At 41.9% G+C, this 20872-nt stretch overlaps 2 protein-coding genes across 8 annotated transcripts in view; one reads left to right on the top strand and one right to left on the bottom strand.

Annotated features, from left to right (window-relative positions):
- The window catches only part of LOC126922727 (neo-calmodulin-like), an 85918-nt gene that overhangs the window by 10977 nt on the left and 54069 nt on the right, over positions 1–20872 (bottom strand). For 6 of the 7 annotated variants that reach the window (XM_050735587.1, XM_050735590.1, XM_050735589.1 and 3 more), the window contains 2 exons: positions 6775–7020; positions 1746–1779 (listed from right to left, as the gene is read on the bottom strand). In XM_050735587.1, coding sequence (XP_050591544.1) covers positions 1746–1779; positions 6775–7020 — 280 coding nt within the window. Of the gene's footprint in view, positions 1–1745; positions 1780–4938; positions 5305–6774; positions 7021–20872 lie in introns of those variants that run through there. The other variant, XM_050735592.1, reaches the window with a different exon arrangement.
- LOC126922747 (troponin C-like) lies at positions 10199–15954 on the top strand. The gene is made up of 5 exons (XM_050735617.1): positions 10199–10333; positions 10664–10682; positions 11701–11844; positions 14308–14556; positions 15657–15954. The coding sequence occupies exons 1-5, from the start codon at positions 10331–10333 to the stop codon at positions 15683–15685; spliced, it is 444 nt and encodes a 147-aa protein (XP_050591574.1). The 5' UTR covers positions 10199–10330; the 3' UTR covers positions 15686–15954.

Raw genomic sequence — 20872 nt, 5'->3', positions numbered from 1 at the left:
AAAAGAGTGTCCTCGAATCTCGTGGATGTTAATGCACATCCTCGTCACCGATCAAAAAACAGCTCAGTGCTTCTCTCTGGCTCGTGTCCTTTTATTTCTTAGCGTCGAAATTAATTAGATTTTTTCGAAAACCAAGCTTTCCACGAACTAATTTTATTCCACGTCTCCGATCTATCTCTTCGGGTAAAATCATCTTCTTGCCGGTTGTATCGCGACTAGTGAGACACCCGATATAAAAATGGACCACGAGAAAGACCACGGTCGTCATCTGACATACCGATGGAATCCAGTTTGGGAAAATGGAGTTGGTAAACGTCGGGTTCGCCGTTTAATTATAGAGCGAGCAATTGCTCCGTTGGCTGCACGATAAATCACGCGACGAAACAAATACGTATCACGATTCATAAAAGTCCGGGAGATTATGGCTGAAGTAGGCGAGAACGTGTATGCAGCCGGCAAATAAGAGTTTCTAGACGTCGCCGTTTGATCTTATCGTTTGCCGCATAGATCGGTCTGCATTCACCTTGCGTTTATCACCACGTAAACACCAGACGATACATTAATGTGCATAAACGAGTGGGCAATTTCTCTTTCAGTCGTTTCCCAGGCGCCGCAATCAACGATATCTCGCTCGCGTGCCATGGCAAAAAATTCTAAAAGCTCCTCGTCGCCGAGGAATCAACCACAAGGCCAATGATCGCAGTCACGTGAGACCAAAATACGATCTTTTATGCAACACGTACCAGCTCGAGTGACAGGATATGTACTTACGTAAGGCTACTTTCACAAATTAGACGACCTCTTCCCGTGGCTTTATACAGTCGACCGCTCATAACTGTTTGAACACTTTCGAATTACTGTGAATACGCGATCAAAAAATTGCTACAGCGTCTTCGTTTAACGCGATTTCAAAATTGCTTAAAAACACTCTGTACGCGTGTATGTGACACTATGTTGGGATACAAATTTCGTTCTTGACATTTATCCAAAAGCAAGTCAATTTCTCAATCCGACGGAATTTGTATAATTACGTTGAACACTTAATAACGAGGATCTGTGATAATTGTTTTATAAAAGCTAATACAAGTAATAGTAAGAAATAAGATCGATCGAAGGACTAAATTAGGTCCGGGGACGAAATTTGGACCCGTTGAGATATTGGAGGCGCGGAAACATATTGTCAATGGTAATCTGAACATACAAAACGAACAAGAGCAGATTTAATTCAGTCGTGACTCGCGAATATACTGACTTTTACTATATACAGATGAACTAAACTACATTCTGATTCTACAAGAAGGTAGCAGTGCTTCTAGTTATTAATTTGCGAGAATGACGAAAATGTGGGCATTTTCACGAACGACAGCATAGACGTAAAATACTTCAGCACAGATTAATTTAATAGCCGCGTCGCTCCGAGGCAAGTTAAACCACGCTTTTGTATACAAGCAAGTAATTTTTGACGTTGCCTGGAACGGAAATCATCAACAGCTTCTCTAATTTGTGAAACGTCGAGTGCCGGGGAAACGCATTATGCGTGTGAAAAACTCCGTTCTACTCGTTAACGTACGTACGTTCACAGACACTTGAATTCTCAGTTGGAAAGTTTTCGAAGCACGATATTAAACGAACGAGAATATCTCTCGCGTTCACTTTTGGTATTCAGAGGTACGAAGCGTTAAAATCATTTTACTACGCGATAAGGAAAGCGTGAATGGTAAAGTTGATACCGAAGATCCACTTACCGGCCACTTGATCCTCCGTGAGTCCATATTCAGACTGAAAAGGAAAAAAACACACAGGGTAAGTTAAATTAGAGGGTCGTCAAAGTAGTTTACGATCCGCTGGCGTTTACGTTTGATGGTAATTGAATGATTAACACGGTTTAAACTTCAGCGTAATGTCCCATCAAAACTTAATATGTACCGGTGGCTGCCGCGATCGCATGTTGTACTTCTGTTTGCAGAATGATGCCAATTCCAGTCGAAGTATCATTAATTTAATCAAATTAACGGTGGGATAGCTTCCTCGGCGGTAATTGCCGTATTGGCTTATTAATTTTTTCTCGAATCGTAGTGCGTAACGAGATCGGATTATAGAATACCATTTGATTCGTCAAAATGACAATTAACTGTTTAAAAGTATCAATCGAGAACCGTCGAATGAAATACAGGAAATTTCACATTCTAAGTATCATCGTACGTAACGCAATTATCAATAGGCTGCGTCAAATATAATATTAGAAATTTCATATTTCAAATGTCATCAAAAAGTAGTTCTATCCTTCTTATCTTGTTTTCTTTTTTGTGATAAAATCACATTTTGAAAGAATTACGTTAAAAAATGGCTGTCTTCTCTCACAAAGTCGGAATAAGGTGGTTCTCGTGACTTGAAAGTGGTCTGCTGTTTTTCTTGTCTCAAACCACTTTCATGGCTATTTTTTTCGTCCATAGTCTCCTTTCTTGATGACTTCTCCTTATGCTAGAAGGGATATCTTATATGCCCTGGTATCTTATAAATAAAATAACCTATAAGAAAGAAGTGATCTAAATATGAAATATTCCATAATTAGATTACTACTGGGTATCTACGATATATTTGGAATAAATATTTCACTCGTCAATTATCACGCGCAAGTAAATATATCAGCAACAAGAAAATACACAAATAAGTGTGATAAAATAGTAACAAATACGAAAAAACACAAAGAATATACCGTTGAAAGATTTCGCACAGGAACAAAGTAAAACGATCCTGCCACATCAACGTACGATCGACTTATGAAACACAACGTGTGCCGTACTAAAACGAATGAGTGACATAGCCGCTTATAGCCGCTTGAAAGATATTCATCTGTCAGATTTAAAAAGATAGCCCCATTCCATGTTAAGTGCACTATTCCATATTAGAAAAACTACCCCACATTTAGTCATTTTCCTCTAATGAAAGTATCTCATAGCTATAAAGCCAGCCAACAATTTTCGGTTCTTATACAGCGACTATAGTTCAAGTGGTTACGTTGCTTTTAAGCGAATGTTCGATCAAGTAAACATTGATAGGGGGTAGGTATAATTCGCACAATTAACAATCCTGTCCTAACTAACGGCTTGATCTGCAGTAATACCATGCTGCTGGCTTATCCGCCTTCTACAGACGACTGTGCTCCGACATTGTTAAATCAGCATTAATAGACAGCAGATTAAGGAACATATGCCGTTAACACGATTAGAGGGACATTGACTTAGCAGCAATTCTGCGAACCGCTATCAGCATCCGCGCGTTCATTCTGGTGTAAGTGACTTTGCCAACGTAAGGCCGTTTATGCCCCAAATACATCTTGACAGAGACTAACGGGCTCGCTGAACAGAATAGTCGAGAGAAATATTTCTTTGCTTGCGTATATTCTTTGAATCGTTTTCCTTCGCATCGTACTTTATTCGAATCTAAACGACTTACAATTAGAATTACATTTATCAAAATATATTAAACGTATAAAAATGAATTATTCTATTGATTTACATTTACGATTAAAAACGATTAAAAATTAAAAAGAGAGCAATTGCAAAAAAAAAAAATGTAAAACGAGTATACATTGTTGAAAACAATTAGATGATAGTCTTCCGTGTCACTTTGACTTTTATAACAGTTTCTCGAATCTGTGCATGCTTCGTTTGTCTCTCCTTAACCCCGTCCCTAAGGGATTGCATTTGGACTGTGTATCTCGACAAGAAAGATCGACCGCAGTCTCATTTGAGAAATAACGCGAGTACTTAAGCAGATGAAAATGTTCGACGCGATTGCTACGTGCTGAATATAATCGCTTTACGATGCGCTCGAAGCAGAAATCCCCCGACGCTTGCGGTTGCTACGGTCGTCTTAGAAATGGTTTCCACGAACCGAACGCTAATGAAGCACGCTATAAGCAGTATGGGTCAGTTAAGCTCGGTTGTAAGTTAGCTACCGAGTGATCTATAGCTACAGTCGAATCGACGATGTTGCAATTTTCACCGAAATAAACGGTTATATTCGAAATATCCCATACAGTTTTGCCAGACAAAGTAAGATCAGCTGCTCGTTCTGTTGCGCGACATATGGTTTCGCATTAATTGAGAATTCCAGAACGAACAGGTTGTCTATTCGGTATTCTGGAAACGTTCAGCGATGTCACTTCGAAATGACTTTCACGGATTACGTCCCTGGATACCCTCGGTAATCGTAAGCACTGTGGGACAGGAGAATCTGTCGAATGGACCCGTCTTAGCCGAAAGCTCTTGCTTCGATGCTTCGAAGCTCTTTCGAAGCAAATAGAGTCGGAATTCAACTGGGTCACGTCCTTTTTCAACAGTTCCGAGAGCGGTTCGCATAAACTCGCGAAAAGTCAGCTGGATTTTACGAGTGAACGTGCCTGCATTTATATATTTACCCGACTCCTTTGAATTCTGTGCCGCCGACTCAAACACGCGGCTAATAGATAACAGTTCGACAGATGCGATTTAATACCGACAAAGATAATGCGTGCCGAATGCTATAGTTGCGACGTATCAAAAGTACATTGAACGTATCAAAAGCAAATTCAAGTATACGATCGATCAGAATAATTTTTTAACCTTGTTGCATTATTTTCATCATTTTCAATGTCGAACAAAAAAGCTCGAACAAAATGCGATATTATTAAATGTGATAATAAGTTATTCCTTTCCTGAAAACTGAACATTAATTGCGTGCTTGAGCGATGAAGTTGAGAAATTTGCAAGAAGTGGAGCGAATCTTTGATTTCTGAGAGCTTCGTTATTAATATGTATTACTGCCCGTTCCAATTCCGTGTTAAAGATTTTCTTAGAATATTAATAGTTCTTTCCTCTCGTTAAAATGAAAGCAAGATCGAAGCATAATAAATCGCAGGGTCGAAAGCGTAGTTCGAATGCAATCGTTACTCACGCTTATTTGTCGAATCTGACCATCTATAGTACTCGTCAATCTTCGCAGTTTTCCATAAGCTGTCGTGTACTTTTCCTCCGCGTCTGCCATATCGAGGACTGTCACGTGCACTAATTTCACCGATTAACACGATTGCAACTGGCTCTGTACAAGGCACTTTTTTAAATTTACATTTGTCCCCGACAGTGGAGGTGTTCCGTGAACGATGTTTCGTTTTTTCAGATTCTCTAAAGAAACTGTTTAATTTCACTGGAGCCTTTTAAAATAAGGAGCGCGGAAACAAAGCCTCGCCCAAGCTTTTTCTCGTCGCACGAATAAATTTCCGTCTCTCGTTGCGAAGAGGCTGCCACGCGTCAATCGAACTAGCGCGACTACAGGACCGAACACAAATAATATTTATGGACTAGCGAGCGGTAACGTCACCGCTTGTTGGTGCCGCCGGATCCTTCGTCTCGTCTCGAATTCATTCTGATTCTCCCCTCCCGAACGCCATGTCACGTGCAGTCCTACGCGAACTTAATTCACACCGCGGTCAATTTTTCAATACGCGTCCGTGATAAATCATATTCCGAATCGCAAACGAGTGGAGCAAAGTCAAAGACCTCAAGCTGACCATTCGTGTCGAACGAACCACAAAACTGATACTCGTAACTATCTATTGTCGCATTATTCGAGTTAGGGCAGAGTGCGAGCTTTTCGACAACCTTCGGCTGTTTTTAACTTGTCAGTGGACTCCGACCATTGGTTGGCAGTTCTTTCCTTGTTTACTTCGCACTCCATCCTTTTTTCTCCTTCGTCCTGTTTCGTCGTTAATGGCAAGTTGCTCGCGTTGGTGGCACAGTCTGGCAAACGACGCGCGTTCCCGAAAACACGATTGTCGAAAATGGGGAAGGATGTATGTTCGTTCGTCGTCGCGAAGGCGAGTACCTTTACGCGCCACTCGCTTTACACCTGTTCACGATTGCTCGACTAAAAGGACTCTCTAGTAACGCCGGTTGCCAATAGTAAGGCACGCCTAGTCTACTGAATCAACAATGATTTAAACGGACATCGACTGCAATTACGGAGATGGCGGCAAATATTTTGCAGGATCTAACTTTGGACGATGTTGGTCTTGCATAATCGGACTGTTACAGCGTTTCGTTTGCCAATGAGAATCAAGTTTCTTGAACTCAAAATAATGTCTACCTATTATCCACAAACGTAATCGATATTTCGTTAATATGGTATATGTCTTTCTCAAGGAAAGTATAGTTTCTCGAGGGAGAAGGTGAAAGTGTCTGATACTATTCCTGGATTGTCGCGACGAAAAATCACGGACACCCTGACCCGCTTTGTCGCACGTGTGAATCTCTTAAAATGCACGGTTATTTTTACGGACGTTCCGTATTGATACAAACACTGGCGCCCCGCGTTTGAAAATAACGATACACGAAGGCAATTTAGATAATGGAAAACTCGTTCCGCGTTCTATTCGATCGTATCTCTTGCGTCAATGAATTAACCTTTGCTTGCGACACGCGCGGATGTTAAATGACCACCTATTTCTCAATTCTATCTGCTTATAAATAAATGAAGATCCACATCCAAGATACGATAGCGTGATAGAAATACAGCTTTTTCCACGCGTTTTTCTTCTACGACCCGTGCTACCATCTAATGGAGGAGGAAGGTCTGTCTAGATCAGACGCGTCTAGTAGACAACAGACTGTTTCTACTGCGCGCTGTCTAGTCGGTATTAGAGTAAAATAGAGGCGTGTCTGGCTACGACTGCCCGTTTCTACCGCAGCTGACGCTTGCAACTAAACGCTCCGGAGAGAAATTATTCTTACTCACCAGATTTATGGTGACGATAAGGTCGTACTGCTGCCTCTGGCCCTTCTTTTTATTCTTGCCGGTCTTCACGGAAGCTGCTTTCGGCGTAACCTTAACCTGTCCCTTTTGAGCAGAGGGTTTCTGAGCCGGTTTCGCTGCAACTTTCGCACCAGGCGCCACCTTCTGCCCGGCTGTCAATGGCGCTTTCTGACCTGTCGAGCCCTTTTGATTCACATGGCCTACTCCATCTGCTGGTTTGTTGCGAGCCTATTATCGGAAATAAAACACCACTGTTAGATCTCTTGACTATCGATAACAAAGATACTTCTATTGGACGTGTGCCGCGCTTTTCTTCCCACTTAAACGAATCGATGGAATTTCGAGGATAATCAAAGCGCAGCATCGTTCGAATTGTTCTGCTCGGACGTACCGAACGGGAATTAAATTATCGGGAAGCGAGGTCACGCTGAAATTCATCTTCTTTTTTTCTCGCTTTGCTCCGCGACTTTTAAACGAATGTTATTACGTGCTTATATAATTCCTCCTCCGGGTTTAATTACTCGGACGTGTGAACAACTCCCGCATCGACCTTCAACTGGACTGCAACGAGAGCAATCGCGAGAATATTCTGTGGTGAATATTCTCTTGCTGAAACAGGCGATATAATTAGAAGGATCAAAATTCTGTAGAGCATCGGCTCGAGGGACAGTCTCGAAGACGGTCGTTGGCAATTGCGTTTACTCGCGGGGAAACACTTGGTGAATTTACGAGCTCCGCCAGGACGCAGGCAAAATGAACATTAGGAATTGCAAAATAACGGTTGTTTATCGAGCACACAGTTCGCTGTTATAGCCAAAAGCGAAACTGGGCCATCGCTGTTCACGAATCTCTTTTGTCCCGTTCACAAACTTATCTCTGATGCCCTTCACCTCTCTATCTACCTTTCCGATCTGTCTATACAAAAATATGCGGACTGCTCGATCAGCCTGAATTTTTATGCGTTTACTGAAAAATCTCTTTTCGAGACGAAACTTCTCGCGAGATGCAATCGATGCAACTTGCATATATATCAAAGTCGAAGTATATAGAACGTCTTTCGTATCGCAGATCGAGCAAACCGTGATTCGTAATTATCGCAACCTTTTGTCCACATTTTACAATTAGTCGTTTAATCTGGGAACAAATCTGTCTCTCTGTCTTTCGGTGAAATGATTTAATCGAAAAAAGGTTTTCCGATATGTTCGGACAGAGATAGTTGTGGCACAGAGGTGGAAAATACGGGCGACGGCTAACGAGAAACCAGCTCTGGAATAATCGAGGGGTCTGCAATTCTCTCTGATCCGAATAAAAATTCGTTTTTTCCCGGCGAGATAAAAATCTAAAGTCTCAGGATGAACAATATCCTTAATTACCGGCAAAGAATTCGACTAAGCGTCGAGTCAACGTTTCGGGGTCGAGGTACATCCCATGCCATTGTTCTCGGATCTCTGCTAATGACACGCAATAGAACGATCCATGGTACTTTCCGAGATTTCGATCATCGGCGCCAACCAGTCCCGCCTTTAGTTTCTTGCCCGCTTTTCCACTGGGAATTAATTACCTGAATTCGTTTATCCGTTTGATCGCAACATCTCAATAGGAATCCATTCCTTTTGTTCCTGTTTTACGCCGTCGAATAAAGATTGCCGGCGTAACGATCGAGCCAGCAACGATTGATAAACACGTACACAGACAGAGACGATCGCCGATGGTACAATCTCGTTTGAAAAACCTTCGGGGAGACATTGCAAGAGCGATAGATCGAAAACGGAGCGAATCTGTAAATCGAATATCGTCGTTATCGCGGAATAAACGGATAACAGAAGCCTGCAAACTGCCCCTTCGTTCCTGTGACGAACAATCGAGCAGATTCGAATCTCTGGAACCAAGTCGGATTCCGATGGCGCGGATGTCCGCCGGGAGAAAATAAATCGAGTTAGTTGATACAAACTGCCGATCGAGCTACACGTAATGCCCCATCGAGGCCAAGAGGAAGAACCTTGGTCACGTTAAAAGGAAGGCGAAAAAAATCTGGGCTACACGATCATTCAGAATGGAAGGTTGAAAAACCAAAGCTGAAATAAAAATAAATGTAGGAGATTCGCCGAAGAATTCAGATATTTTTTAATAGATCGAAGAATGTGAACGATCCATAGGGACCACTTAACGAAATGAAAGGCTTAACGCAAGTTCGTCGACCGTTCGCCCAATTACTCGGCAAGGTAGGCTCAGGTATAAATATAGAGCGACTCTCAATTGGTATTGGACATTCTAAAAATATCGCCAGTTTATTCAAATAATAATTCAGTGGAGAGATGGCATGCCCTGCGTGGGTGGGACTGACAAGATAATTATAGCGTTTGCCGTCTACCGCGTTCTTACGAAAAGCACTATATCACTGGCGAGGGCAGACCGAAAAAACGCAGTAAGAACTGCACTTTGCTACCGTTTACCATACTCGACGTGAAATAATAAAGTTCTTCTCTACGTTACGATGCGTCAGGTTACACTGTTACGCAATCTTTACTACATGCTGCTATACGTCGACGAAGAACGATAATAAATATCATTGGCTGCTGAATGAATTGTACCATGAATTTTAACGAGAGGAATTTTAATCATCTTCCGGTCGATAGCTCAACGTAGGTCGGATACAATTTCGTTTACTGGCCAATTTCGTTCGATCGCATAAGGCGCCAGTATCGGATAATTCTTTCGAGGAATAATTCCATGAATTCACGAGGTCTCGAGGATATTAAATTTCTTAGTAACCAGTAAAAAGAATCGGCGATATATTGCGTTGGACGATGTGGTGGTTGAATGGAAAGCAGTAGTATCATAGTCTGGAATGTTTTGAAATAGCAGCACCCCCACTTCTTTGCACTGGCTGCCGCTGTGTTCTCGGCCGCCTCCTCGCAACACGTTTGCGGTCTACGAAAATTTTATTGCTTTTTCCCTCAAACTTTTTGGCAGGCCTTCGCCAACCATATAGAAAACAATCGTATAACTGTGATTTAAATAATATTCCTTGCGTTATAGATCGCGTATCCTACATTCTATCGCACGTAATAAATTTTTTAGAGGAAACGCTTTAACGCAAATAACACCGATAACCATGTTTTTGATCTCAGGCTGTCTCGAGTAGTTCCATTTGATCAGAACGAATGAAATATTTTTCCTCATAGACGCGCGTAGTAATTTTCACGTACAAGAACGTGCAGATGATGGACATACGATCGAACGCTTTAGGGCGAATGATAGATGGCCTTGAAATTAGCGGTGATTTCAATCATGTTACTTAACCGTTTACACGGCGAATCGTAGGTAGCATTATAGCAGTGAGAATTGGCGTCGTCTGTCTGCGCTGTGAGAAGCTGTGAATTTCGATAGTTCGCAGGAAGGGATGAGAGAAATTCTTCACCTCCCCTACCATGCGTTCTAGCTGAGCTTATAAAAGATATCCAGTGCGGATAAACCATTAGTGTGGAAGAACGAAGGGACACACGCATCGTGTTCAGTTTGCTTGAAACCGTCGAAGATGGTTAGTCAATTTGTTAATTAAGTGGAGGAGAAGCGAAATCGCGGAACTTAGTGACGTTTGTTGCATTGGCACGCATTGATCGAAGGATTCTGTATCGAAACGGCAGAAAATCGAGCAGTTTGGCGCAACGCCAGCGATTCTATGATCGATTTTCCATATCGGAAGTAATTGACAGACAGAGAATTAAATCTGCAACGAGAAACTCTATCAAAATTCGTTCGATCGGCCTGCCGTTTCCGAAGTGAATAGGATCCAGTTAACGAAAAGTGCTTCTCTCGTGTATCATCAACAGTGAAATTGTATCGAAACGTTATTTCTTCTTTGTTTCAGGATGACGAACAGCTGAAAAGTAAGTAAAACCAAGCAGGCGAACCTTCTCGGCCGTAACTGGCGAAAATGAAGTGGAACGGAATTCCGCTCGCACAAATAGACACTGCGCATACAGCGCCGGCATTTCGTTAAATCCCAGACGCGTCAACAAGTATGGTTTATTCGACGAAAGAAGGTCGAGAATGTTTAAGATTTAGGTCGCAGCTGGTCTGTATTTTACATTGGCGAGGCATCGGGACTTCAAAGGACCATTTCCCCTTCCAGTGTACGGTTGTTCATTAAGATTTGTCGCTTCAACGTGGCCAGACCGGATTACGAACCTCTGCCAAATCGAATCGATTTATCGCGGCGACGACCGAACAACACCGTAGTCCATACGCGAGAATTTCTTAAAAATGTTACACCTCCTGTCTTCTCGTTTCCGCCCACGCTTTTTCCCTCGTTCTATCCACAGAGTTTCGGAACGCGTCACGGTACTACGTGGCGCTCCGATTGCGCAATCCAACTCTGTATCGCGAAATAAACCGCTGATTTACTTGGCCTCGTTATTTTAATATACGCCGTTGGCATACCGTGTAAATAAATACAGTTAAGTCAATAGAAGCACCGATGCCTTTCGATTACGCGTCCAGAATCTTTCAGGAGATACGAAAGATGCCTGAAATTTTGTTCTCCACTCCTGCATTCAACATATAGTTGCTTACGGATATAACATTCGTATAATACGAACATTCGTAGAAACCTCTGATGAATTATATTACGCGTGTTATACGAAATACATTGAAATTACAGATCAAACAGAGTTTGAAAGCTAGAAGATATTTGCTACAAATATATATATATATATTTCAAATTACAAAAGTATATAAACGATAAATTACCATTATATCAATAAGGGAAAATATTCAACGAAATTAATTTGTACACTTAATTTCCTACGATAATCGTATGAATACTTTCAGCTACTGTACGCTAACAAGATAACAGCGAAATAAACGATAAGCGATACAGAAGCAGTGATTCGTTATATTTTACAGTGCTCAGGAGAGCCTTCTCCATGTTCGATTCAACGAAGTCTGGTCGGATCGAGAAGGAAAAAGTAAGAACAATCCTCAACACCCTAGGGCACACTTTCGATGATCACGAGCTCGAGGTGCTACTCAAACAAGAAGACGAAGAAGGTACTTATATATATATCGCGATTTTACGAATTTTTACGTAACGGGCATTTGGGACGCAGCAGAAGTTCCGATTCTATTGCATTTTTCGCGAGTTTCATAGCAATTTTTGGAACGACATTGGTACTCCGCGGATCGATGCCTTCGTTCGACCGAACGGGGCCAAATAATTCATGATATAATGGCTGAGAAAACGGGGAAACACGTGTGTAGGTAACGAAAGCTAAGTGACGCGAACGCGTGGAAACTTTTCCCAGGGCTCGCCAGTTTCGTTATTTGTTTCACGCAGCGTTTAAGTTTTGCTAATCCATTTTAATGGCACTGCCTATACCCTAGCCCCTATTTCTGTGTCGTCGTTTCTAGATGATTGCTTGACGTTATGGACTCGTACAAGAGCGAAATAATCGAAAGAGACTACCTGGCGATAATTTCCTCTTTTATCAGCAGGCTTATTCAAACGGCGGATATCATACGTTGATATCTGCGTTAAGATTTCTTTTGACTAGTTTTTCAAAAGGAAGAATGGTCCCTTTCAGGATTTCTACGGAGATATCTTCCGCCAAGTCTCGTCGTAGGCTCCTTTTTACAGCAAAAAAGAATTGGGTCGAGGCGGAGCTTCCTCCTTCAGCCTACTTTTTTCGTATTTCGCTATTCGCGTATATATCGAGTCACCGCCGGAACACATCAGACAGTGCGTCCCTCAAAGAATTCTTATCCACGCGTGCATATCCGAGAGAAGATTCAAAGAGCCGACTAACTTAAAAGTAGTGGCCAGCCTTTTGGTCTGGCATTTGGAAACGGATTACACCCTCGCTGGGAAGTAGTAAGACGCTTATAGAACAACAAAGTAGAGCTGAGAAGTTGTTAGGAAATTGTTAAAAGCTCTACGAATTATTATCTTGGTGGGAACTTCAGATCGTAAAGAATCTATACCGTTGGATTGCAAGAAGAGTAAACTATTTAAAAACTCGTTCATTTTGTTGTATCTATAAAAATTAACCTCCGAGTGATACGATTATTGGCACGATGAGTATGTTTCGAACGTGGCAAAGTGTCCAAGCCGTTGCTCAATGATTGTAATGAACAAAGTTGCACGTCTTTTATCAACCGATCGTGTCATCAACAGATGTGAGTTTTTATTCGAAATTACGATATGCCGATTAAAAGCCTATCAGTAGTCTCAATTGCCAACGAGCAAACTCTTGCAAACAAGCAATTAAAAAAGAAGTATTTGCAAATCGAATCGTTGCACGAGGACTTACGTTAATTGCATCTCGTGCAAATAGAACTTGGCCAGTTCCCTCCCGGTTGACACCACGATACAAGCAAAAGTTGCCGAAGAAAGCCGCGATCGAACTATTCCAGCCACCGTGTTTGCCTCTACAACGTTCGGGCGAAGTATACTTAACCGTAACGTCGATCTGTGACACCAAGTCGCCCGAAAGGAATTACTTTAAGCTCGTCGAATTGCCTCGGAAATCGAGACAATGCTCGTGGCTGACATCGCATCCTTTATCCTAGCTTTATCAGCACGCATTATTATGCAGATATCGTTCGCTCTGTACGATTGTACGTCGATGTCGACTCCAAATACTCTGTTTATGCTAGATGTTAGGGGCTTCGACCGAATGATTTATGGTACACGTGGAATAATTATTGTTCTTAAGAGATAGAAATTTAGTGGTTTCGAATGTCAGATGCTATTTATAATTAAACTGGGAATTATACAAATTTTAGTGTCGAATCGACGAAGGGAATTAAACTTAGAGATTCGTTTTATGCATTGAGAGTGGTGACTTTTTATTCGTTGGTAGATTTTCAGATATTCCAAAAGATTTGTTTACAACCTCGAGCCTCGAAAGCTACTTTCCCATAGCCAGTTCTCGTAGATGAAAGTTAAAAGGCGTTGAATATTCTTATCCGTAGTATGAATTTGCGAAATTTGATCAGAATCAGCGTGTCATAATTAAACGATATCCTCTGTTGGCAGTGATTCATCGAATTTCAACTTTCATTCCAGTGTTTCTACGTATTTTTTCAATAGCTAGTAGTTCGTCATAAAACTCGGACGAAGGCAACCAACGATCGCCACATGCAGCTCGAACGTTGCGGAAGATTCCATGAAAGTTCTATGAAATGAAAGTTGCTCGAACTCCCGTTAACCCCCATAACAAAAGAGACCGCCGCTCCCTTTTCTCTAAATCCACTCCCACGAACTTAGTCGATCGATGAGAATTATATTTCGATGACCGATATAAATTTGAAATTTATTCCCGGCAAGCGTTTGGAAGGCTACCAAGTATATCGTCTCGGATATTTTTCCATCGATGAAAAAGCGACCGCGAAACGGAATCGGAAAGGAGGCTGAGAGAAGCTTGTTTACACTGTCGATGAATCGCCTCGAAGGAGAGAACAGTATCTGGAGATGGATTTTTTTTTTAATCGTGGCCTGGGTTGGGCTTTCAGGCAGCGGAAAATTAGATTTCGACTCCTTCTATCGGGTGGCTTGCCACTTTCAAGAGGAGGACGACGAGGCCCTGCAGAAGGAGTTAAAAGAGGCTTTCAGGCTTTACGACAAGGAGGGTAACGGTTACATTCCAACGAGCTCTCTCAGGGAGATCCTCGCAGCTCTGGATGATCAGATAACACCTGATCAAATGGACGGCATGATCGCTGAAATAGATACCGACGGCTCTGGCACAGTTGACTTTGATGGTGAGTATCGCGTTTCCTCAAATTATCCTATTCTATCGTTCGCGTGCCCCTTGATACAAGAAATGTTACATCGCGAGACAAAACACTGCAACCGCTACTTGTTTCATACAATCGAACAACTTGAAAAAGTTAGATAAGAACTATCCTGTTGGCTTAGGCAATTTTTCTATCAAAATTCTATCGAAGTTAAGGGAATTACTATCGCAGCAACGATTTCGAAATAATAGCACCATTAGGAGATTTAATACGGAGAAGTGATTACCAAATTTGTGAAATTGTTAACCATAGAATGTTTTAATTACACATGATACTTCTTTTTACGAAAAGAATCTGCCGGTGTGATACGAAAAATGGTTACGATATTGGCAACATGAACTTTTCGACTAGCTTCTCCTATCTATGGAGCTCGTTACGAAGGCTTGCACGAGGGCTTGATTAAACCTTGAACGTCTTAATACCAACGTTCCAAAGCTTCTTTCAAAAAACTCCGAGGAGGCCGTATAAAGGATCAAGGATACGACCTACTTGCTTTCCAGGAGAAGCATTTTCTTGGCGCTGTGACGAAATGAAAAGGACTACCTCGCAATAATATTTCGGCTTATCCCGCGTCAGTCGACGATACGAACCTTTACCGGAAATAAGATTTGTAAAGAGGTATCAGCTGAACATGATTTCTCTCCCTTTCATCGAACCAACGTTCTTGATCATCCCTGCCGCGTAATTAATTTCTTCGATTATACCGAAAGAAATGCGTAATGGAAAGGCATCCGTCAATTTTAAAAGAAAAAGAACATTCTTTAATTTTCGACGTTTTTAATGTTACCGTAAAGTAATTCTGTCGACGTTCAATTCAAATTGAACGCAGTTAGTATTTTTTATTTTTTAGTTACTTCCAGTGGCCTCATAGCATAAAATATGAAGAGTAGAATCGCATGGAAATATTTATGACCAAGGTATATATCATCGTCAATCTCTACAGCGAAGGAAAACAAATTTTAATGGCAAATGGATTAAAATGGAATTTTTTAATGACCACACACGTAGCATCGTTCGACTACATCGTAGCGTGAAAGCTAATCTTGTTAATTTTTGTGTTGCAGAATTCATGGAGATGATGACCGGCGATTAAGCTGCACCAGAAAATTCGCCATCTCGCGTGAAAGGAACGCCTGCATTTTCTTCCTACGATACTCTCATTAATCGTGGACGAGGAGCTCTCTCTCTCTTGAAATTGAAATTCCACGGGAGAAAGTCGGGTACACATTATTCATTTCGGTCAAAAACGAGCAAGGGATCAACGAGACTTCATCGAACATCATTTTTTTCCTGCGCGTTTGTTCGCTCACAGTGTACCGAAATCATTAAGTATCCGATTAAACGTTGCCTTTACCGACCGCACGAGAAGACCATTTTTATTCCGCTCCAATCGAAAACGGCGAAACGCTATTCGAGTTTGTTTGATACTCAACGTCAAATGATCGACGTAAGTTATAGCAGCACACAGGAATCGGTGAACGGCCATTATTCTTCAGTTCGTATGATGAATGGACATCTGCGAAACCGTGAAACCGATTCTTTTTAAGGTTCAGGGCTCTCTTGCACAGTTGAACTAATATTATTAGCGAGATTTTACAACTCATAAATCACTAGTATCGATAGATCTTTTAATATAATAACAATAAGTTTTATAATAAATCATATGAAATTTTACAACCAAGTTTCACGAGTGACAAATTATCCTATTATTCCACGCGAAATATAAATTTGTAAAATTATAAAGAAAGAAACCTCTAACCTGTGGCTTGTCGATTCGCTAACGTTATTAACTGATAGATTATTGTGCGAGAGAACCCGAGTCACTTAACTTAAACGATCTGACAGAGGCCCTGCTGAAGCTTAATAATGCGCTTGAAAGCACGTCCACTGAAATGACAGCGCCTTTTCGAAGCATAATTCGCGTGTCATAACGTGTCATGGCACGAACAGGCCGTATTTCCAAATTTTAACCAACACCCGTTAGATACTCGTAGCTCGACGCGCCTAATAATTTCCTGTCTCCTTAAAAGCGGCAGACTTGTATGGGATATTCATCAAGGATCTCCGGCGAGCAAATCGCTGAGCGTGCAGGAGGATCGTGTTCGAATTCCGTGAAGGCCACTTATTCGATCAACTCGGGCATCGACTCGCGGCAAGGTCGAGGTCTCTATACTTTATAGCTTCGCGTTCTGCATATATCAGCCGGACTATCGAGGTTATACAGTATAGGCAATGGATACGATTTCACCGGTGTTTATGATTATCTAGCAGTTCGAACCTTTGGTTTTTCCAGCTTGGAAATTGGTGATGGTAGACTGACCTTTACGGGCTATTCCAAATGAATGATATATGAAAGATGACATTTGCAGTGAGAGAAATTGAAGAGTTCATTGTCAAAAACAAGCCTCGATCCTTTGATCTTTTCTTCGGCTGTGCATGTCATCTGAAATTAAAATATCCAACAATTTCAGTTTTCCATTAAATCGATTTATAAATCATGAAGTTATGAACTTTGCAAAGTCAACAACCTACCGTCATTTCAACTACGTTTCCTTCAAGTGCTGTTATCAGAGTAAATTACGTCGATACGTGTGAACGCTTAAGAAAACATCGATCCCGTATACTTTAAAATAACTATCTTACCAGCAGGAATAACTCTGTTCATTTGACAAAAGCTATTGCGATAGGAAACAACTTTGAAGGTTGTTTTTATAAAACCAGTTAATTTTCATTCGACAATAAGTCAGGATATAGATAGGTTTCACCGTATGTATCGTGTCCTATTTCTGACAACTGGAAAGCGTTACGTAATTGACGAGGATCGTTTTTATTACGAACCACAGTATTATCATAATCCTTGATAGTTTCTCATTAAAAAAGCCAATGTAATAGACATCAAGACAAACCAATGGAAACTGAGGTTACAGACGTCAGAACAGCGAAGATAATCTGGTTTCTTGACAGAGCAATTCTGAACGATCGATCTCGAGATCTGGAAGTCAGAATTGTCTCCAAAAGATTGGGAAAAGCGTGAGAGCGAGGAGTCGAGGATCCGGTGAAAACGTTCAGAAACACCCATTGCCACCCGTCACTCATGCTCCGCTTTCAGCTTTTGCCCCTTCGACTTCCTTCCTTCCATTTTAGTCGGCTCTCTCGTTCCTCTCTCCACACAGGACTCCACCACGGCTCCAGGTCCGGCCCCGGCTGTTTCACCCACTCAAGTTTTGTCCGAGTGTTTGCGAGCGAGACCCGGAAGCCGCTTTCAAAGGATCAATAATTGGGGCCGACTGCAACCGTCCTTGAAAAGCTATAACCTAGTAGATGATCCGGAGCATTGGTAGGTCGCGTAAAAATATATCGAAGATTCAAAGGAGCGATGCAGATGTATCGACGGGCATCGAAAGTGGTTCAAAACCGAGTCAAATAAGGTGGAGCTACAGTGGAAGTTTGGTTATCCGGATTAATCGTGACACGCGATAATCGAATCCTTTGGGAAGCCGAATAATTTTATTTTCGTACGAGGATAATTTATTTCTATTTTTATTATGAATATTAACCCTCCGTATAGACAACACACAGAAATTTCATTCCCAAATCTTTGGCTCTGTCTGAGAAACCTTTTTAATATTTGACTGAGAAATGCTTGCACGATTCAGTAAAATCTTGAATTAGTGTACACCCATTTTCTCTGATTTTTTCAAACCCTACAACGGTAAAAGCTTAAACGTGGACATAAACAATTCAGTTTGCGCACATAGGGTTGATATCAAACAGGAATAAAAATGTTTCAACAAAGATATTACAATTTCTTTTAGTTTCTAGTTAATTGATCGTTTCTTTAATGGGTATTCTCCTAAATCAGTTCTTCTAGAGTGAAATTTTGGCCAAGTCGACTGTACTACGTTTGCGTACATTTTTTCGAGTTTAACAAAAGTTAAAGGCGGTCGTTGAATGCGCTTGCGAACGTTTAAAGTTCACGTGAAAATCGTTTGCAGCGCGTTTTGTTGCGAAAAAGTGCCGAGTCTCGTTACACAGGGCAACAAAAGGAAAAATATAATGTAACCCTGAAGAGCAATTACAATAAGTGCGACCTAGATTGTGTTCGTATACCTCGAACGTCGTTACGTTTCTATTTTCAGTGTTTTATGCGACTTTTCCACGTCGCTGCTCGCCGAACGACATGTACTATTCCAACGTGAAAGAACATTTTTGTAGCCACCGTTCACGGGTGAGCAGTCATCGAGGCGTGAAGAGTAGCAGTCGATTAAATCGTATCGATAGATTGACGCGTGTCATCGAGAGTGATGGGCATTCGACATATTCCCGAGGGAACAGCCTCGGTGTACAGCAGGTGCCAACTCACGGCTGTACGTTTGGTTTATCAAAATTACAGAGGAAAGCAACGTTGGAGCAACGTAGAGTGCATTTGCAGAAAGGCGTTTCAATATTTTGGAACACTTAACGTAATCGTCGAGTATGTCAGATTTACAGTGACTCGTGAAATTATTCTAACAGTTCTAGGAATCTTTTATGAATGTACGTATTATGCGTGTTATACGAAACAGTTTGATATTTCATTAGCGCTATAACGAGATTCGACTATCACGGTTATACTAATTATGTTTGAAGGCAGTCTGAAAATGTACATATTGTAGAAGTTACAAGAGTACTGCTTGAACTCTGTTCGTTGTTTCATTCATATAAGTGAACACTATAATAATCACGACTCGTGTCTCATAACTGGTTCAATCAAATTTTGAAACACCTTATATAACGCTAAATGATTGTGTATGTATATATCTGTCGTTAGAATGTTCAATGAGGTTGAAGCGATGAGCATTGACAAGAAGCGCGCAAATACCGCGCGACAACGTCGGAGGTAAGTGTAAAGGCTTGTACGAGCAGACGAAGAGAGGAGGGGAATCGAGTGAATAAACATGGGGATTCGTGACCTTGGAACGTGTCACTGCACTTACGATACAGCAACTAGAAGTAGGTGAATGCAATTAATAATTAAGGAATGGCCACGACAACACCGATGACGAGGGTGCAGGCAAGCTATCGATCGTCCTTCTCAACCCGAACCATCCTCAACCCAAACCTACTGCCTTCCCGGCTACGTTCAAAGACTCTTGCCGCCAACTCTTATTGCTTTTATATCCGAGACGACTACTTGTCGAGAAGGGTGCTCCGAACGAGGGACCTAAGATGCCATTCACCCGATTTTCTTCTCTTAATCTACGATGCCGGGGCTTTTTCGGGCCATTTGTTTCCAAAAGAGATCTCTTCCCGCTCTCTCGTGAAAATGGGTTTGTTCGAACGACACCGGCACCCGTATATTTTATCGGGCGAAAAGAATTCGTTGCCCTGCCGGTTTCAGGCTTCACGGAAACGATAGATCGGCCCAGCCGTGGATGAGCCATGAAATGCACCGACAAATATCGATGACACCATCGACGGTATACTCTTCTTCCGCTTTAAGCGGTTTGTCGATATTCTTCTCTCAGTTTCAGCAGCAAGAGTTTCAGATTCCAAATTGCGAAGAGTCGTTTCCCATTCGAAATAGAGCGACCAGGTATCTCGCGAAGATTCGATTCGCGTCGAAAAGCGCAGCCGTGGCACCACGCCCCGTCGCTCGCATTGCAGTCCAGTATTTCCGAGATAAAACGATTCCCGTTTAAATAGCTCGAAGAGGCGCGGTTCGCGTGATTAATATGCAAAGTCGAAGAGAAACGCTACAGGCGGACCGACTCATGACTGAAAGTCGAGGCAAGAATAAATTACGAGCCAAAAGGGCGACTGGCAATGAGAGTAAAAGGCGTTAGTCAAAGACTTACGTCCCCGGTTTCTTTGTTCTCCGAGCTCTCAATCTACTCGAGAACATCGAAAGAGTCTTTCGAGAAAAATTATGTAATTGCTCCGCCATCAGAACAATTGTTTTAAAGTTCGCTCTCGGGGAAGTAGCGAGCGCATATTACGGGATCAACGCGGCGTCTAAATCACGGTGCGTCGCGAATAAGGTCGCGAACATACGGAGCAACGAAACAAATAATGGCACAGCTAATGCCGATGTTCCAAATGCCAATTTCGCCGTTCACTGCTTGCCGTATGTTCACGGCCTAACACACTCCGCGTCGTCGATTCGAGTCGTCCGTATCGAGCAAGGCGACGCAGAGTCTGAGAAGTTGAAACTCGTGTTCGTCGAGAAACATCCAATTCTACTTGCAAATCGAGCGCCTTTGCTCAGTCATGTCGCAATACCGATCGGATTATTCCTCAT

The sequence above is a fragment of the Bombus affinis genome, chromosome 12 (genome assembly GCF_024516045.1).
Source record: "Bombus affinis isolate iyBomAffi1 chromosome 12, iyBomAffi1.2, whole genome shotgun sequence".
Lineage (NCBI taxonomy): Eukaryota > Metazoa > Arthropoda > Insecta > Hymenoptera > Apidae > Bombus > Bombus affinis.
The sequence above is the reverse complement of the archived record's forward strand: the minus strand, read 5'-3'. Positions and strand labels throughout refer to the sequence as shown.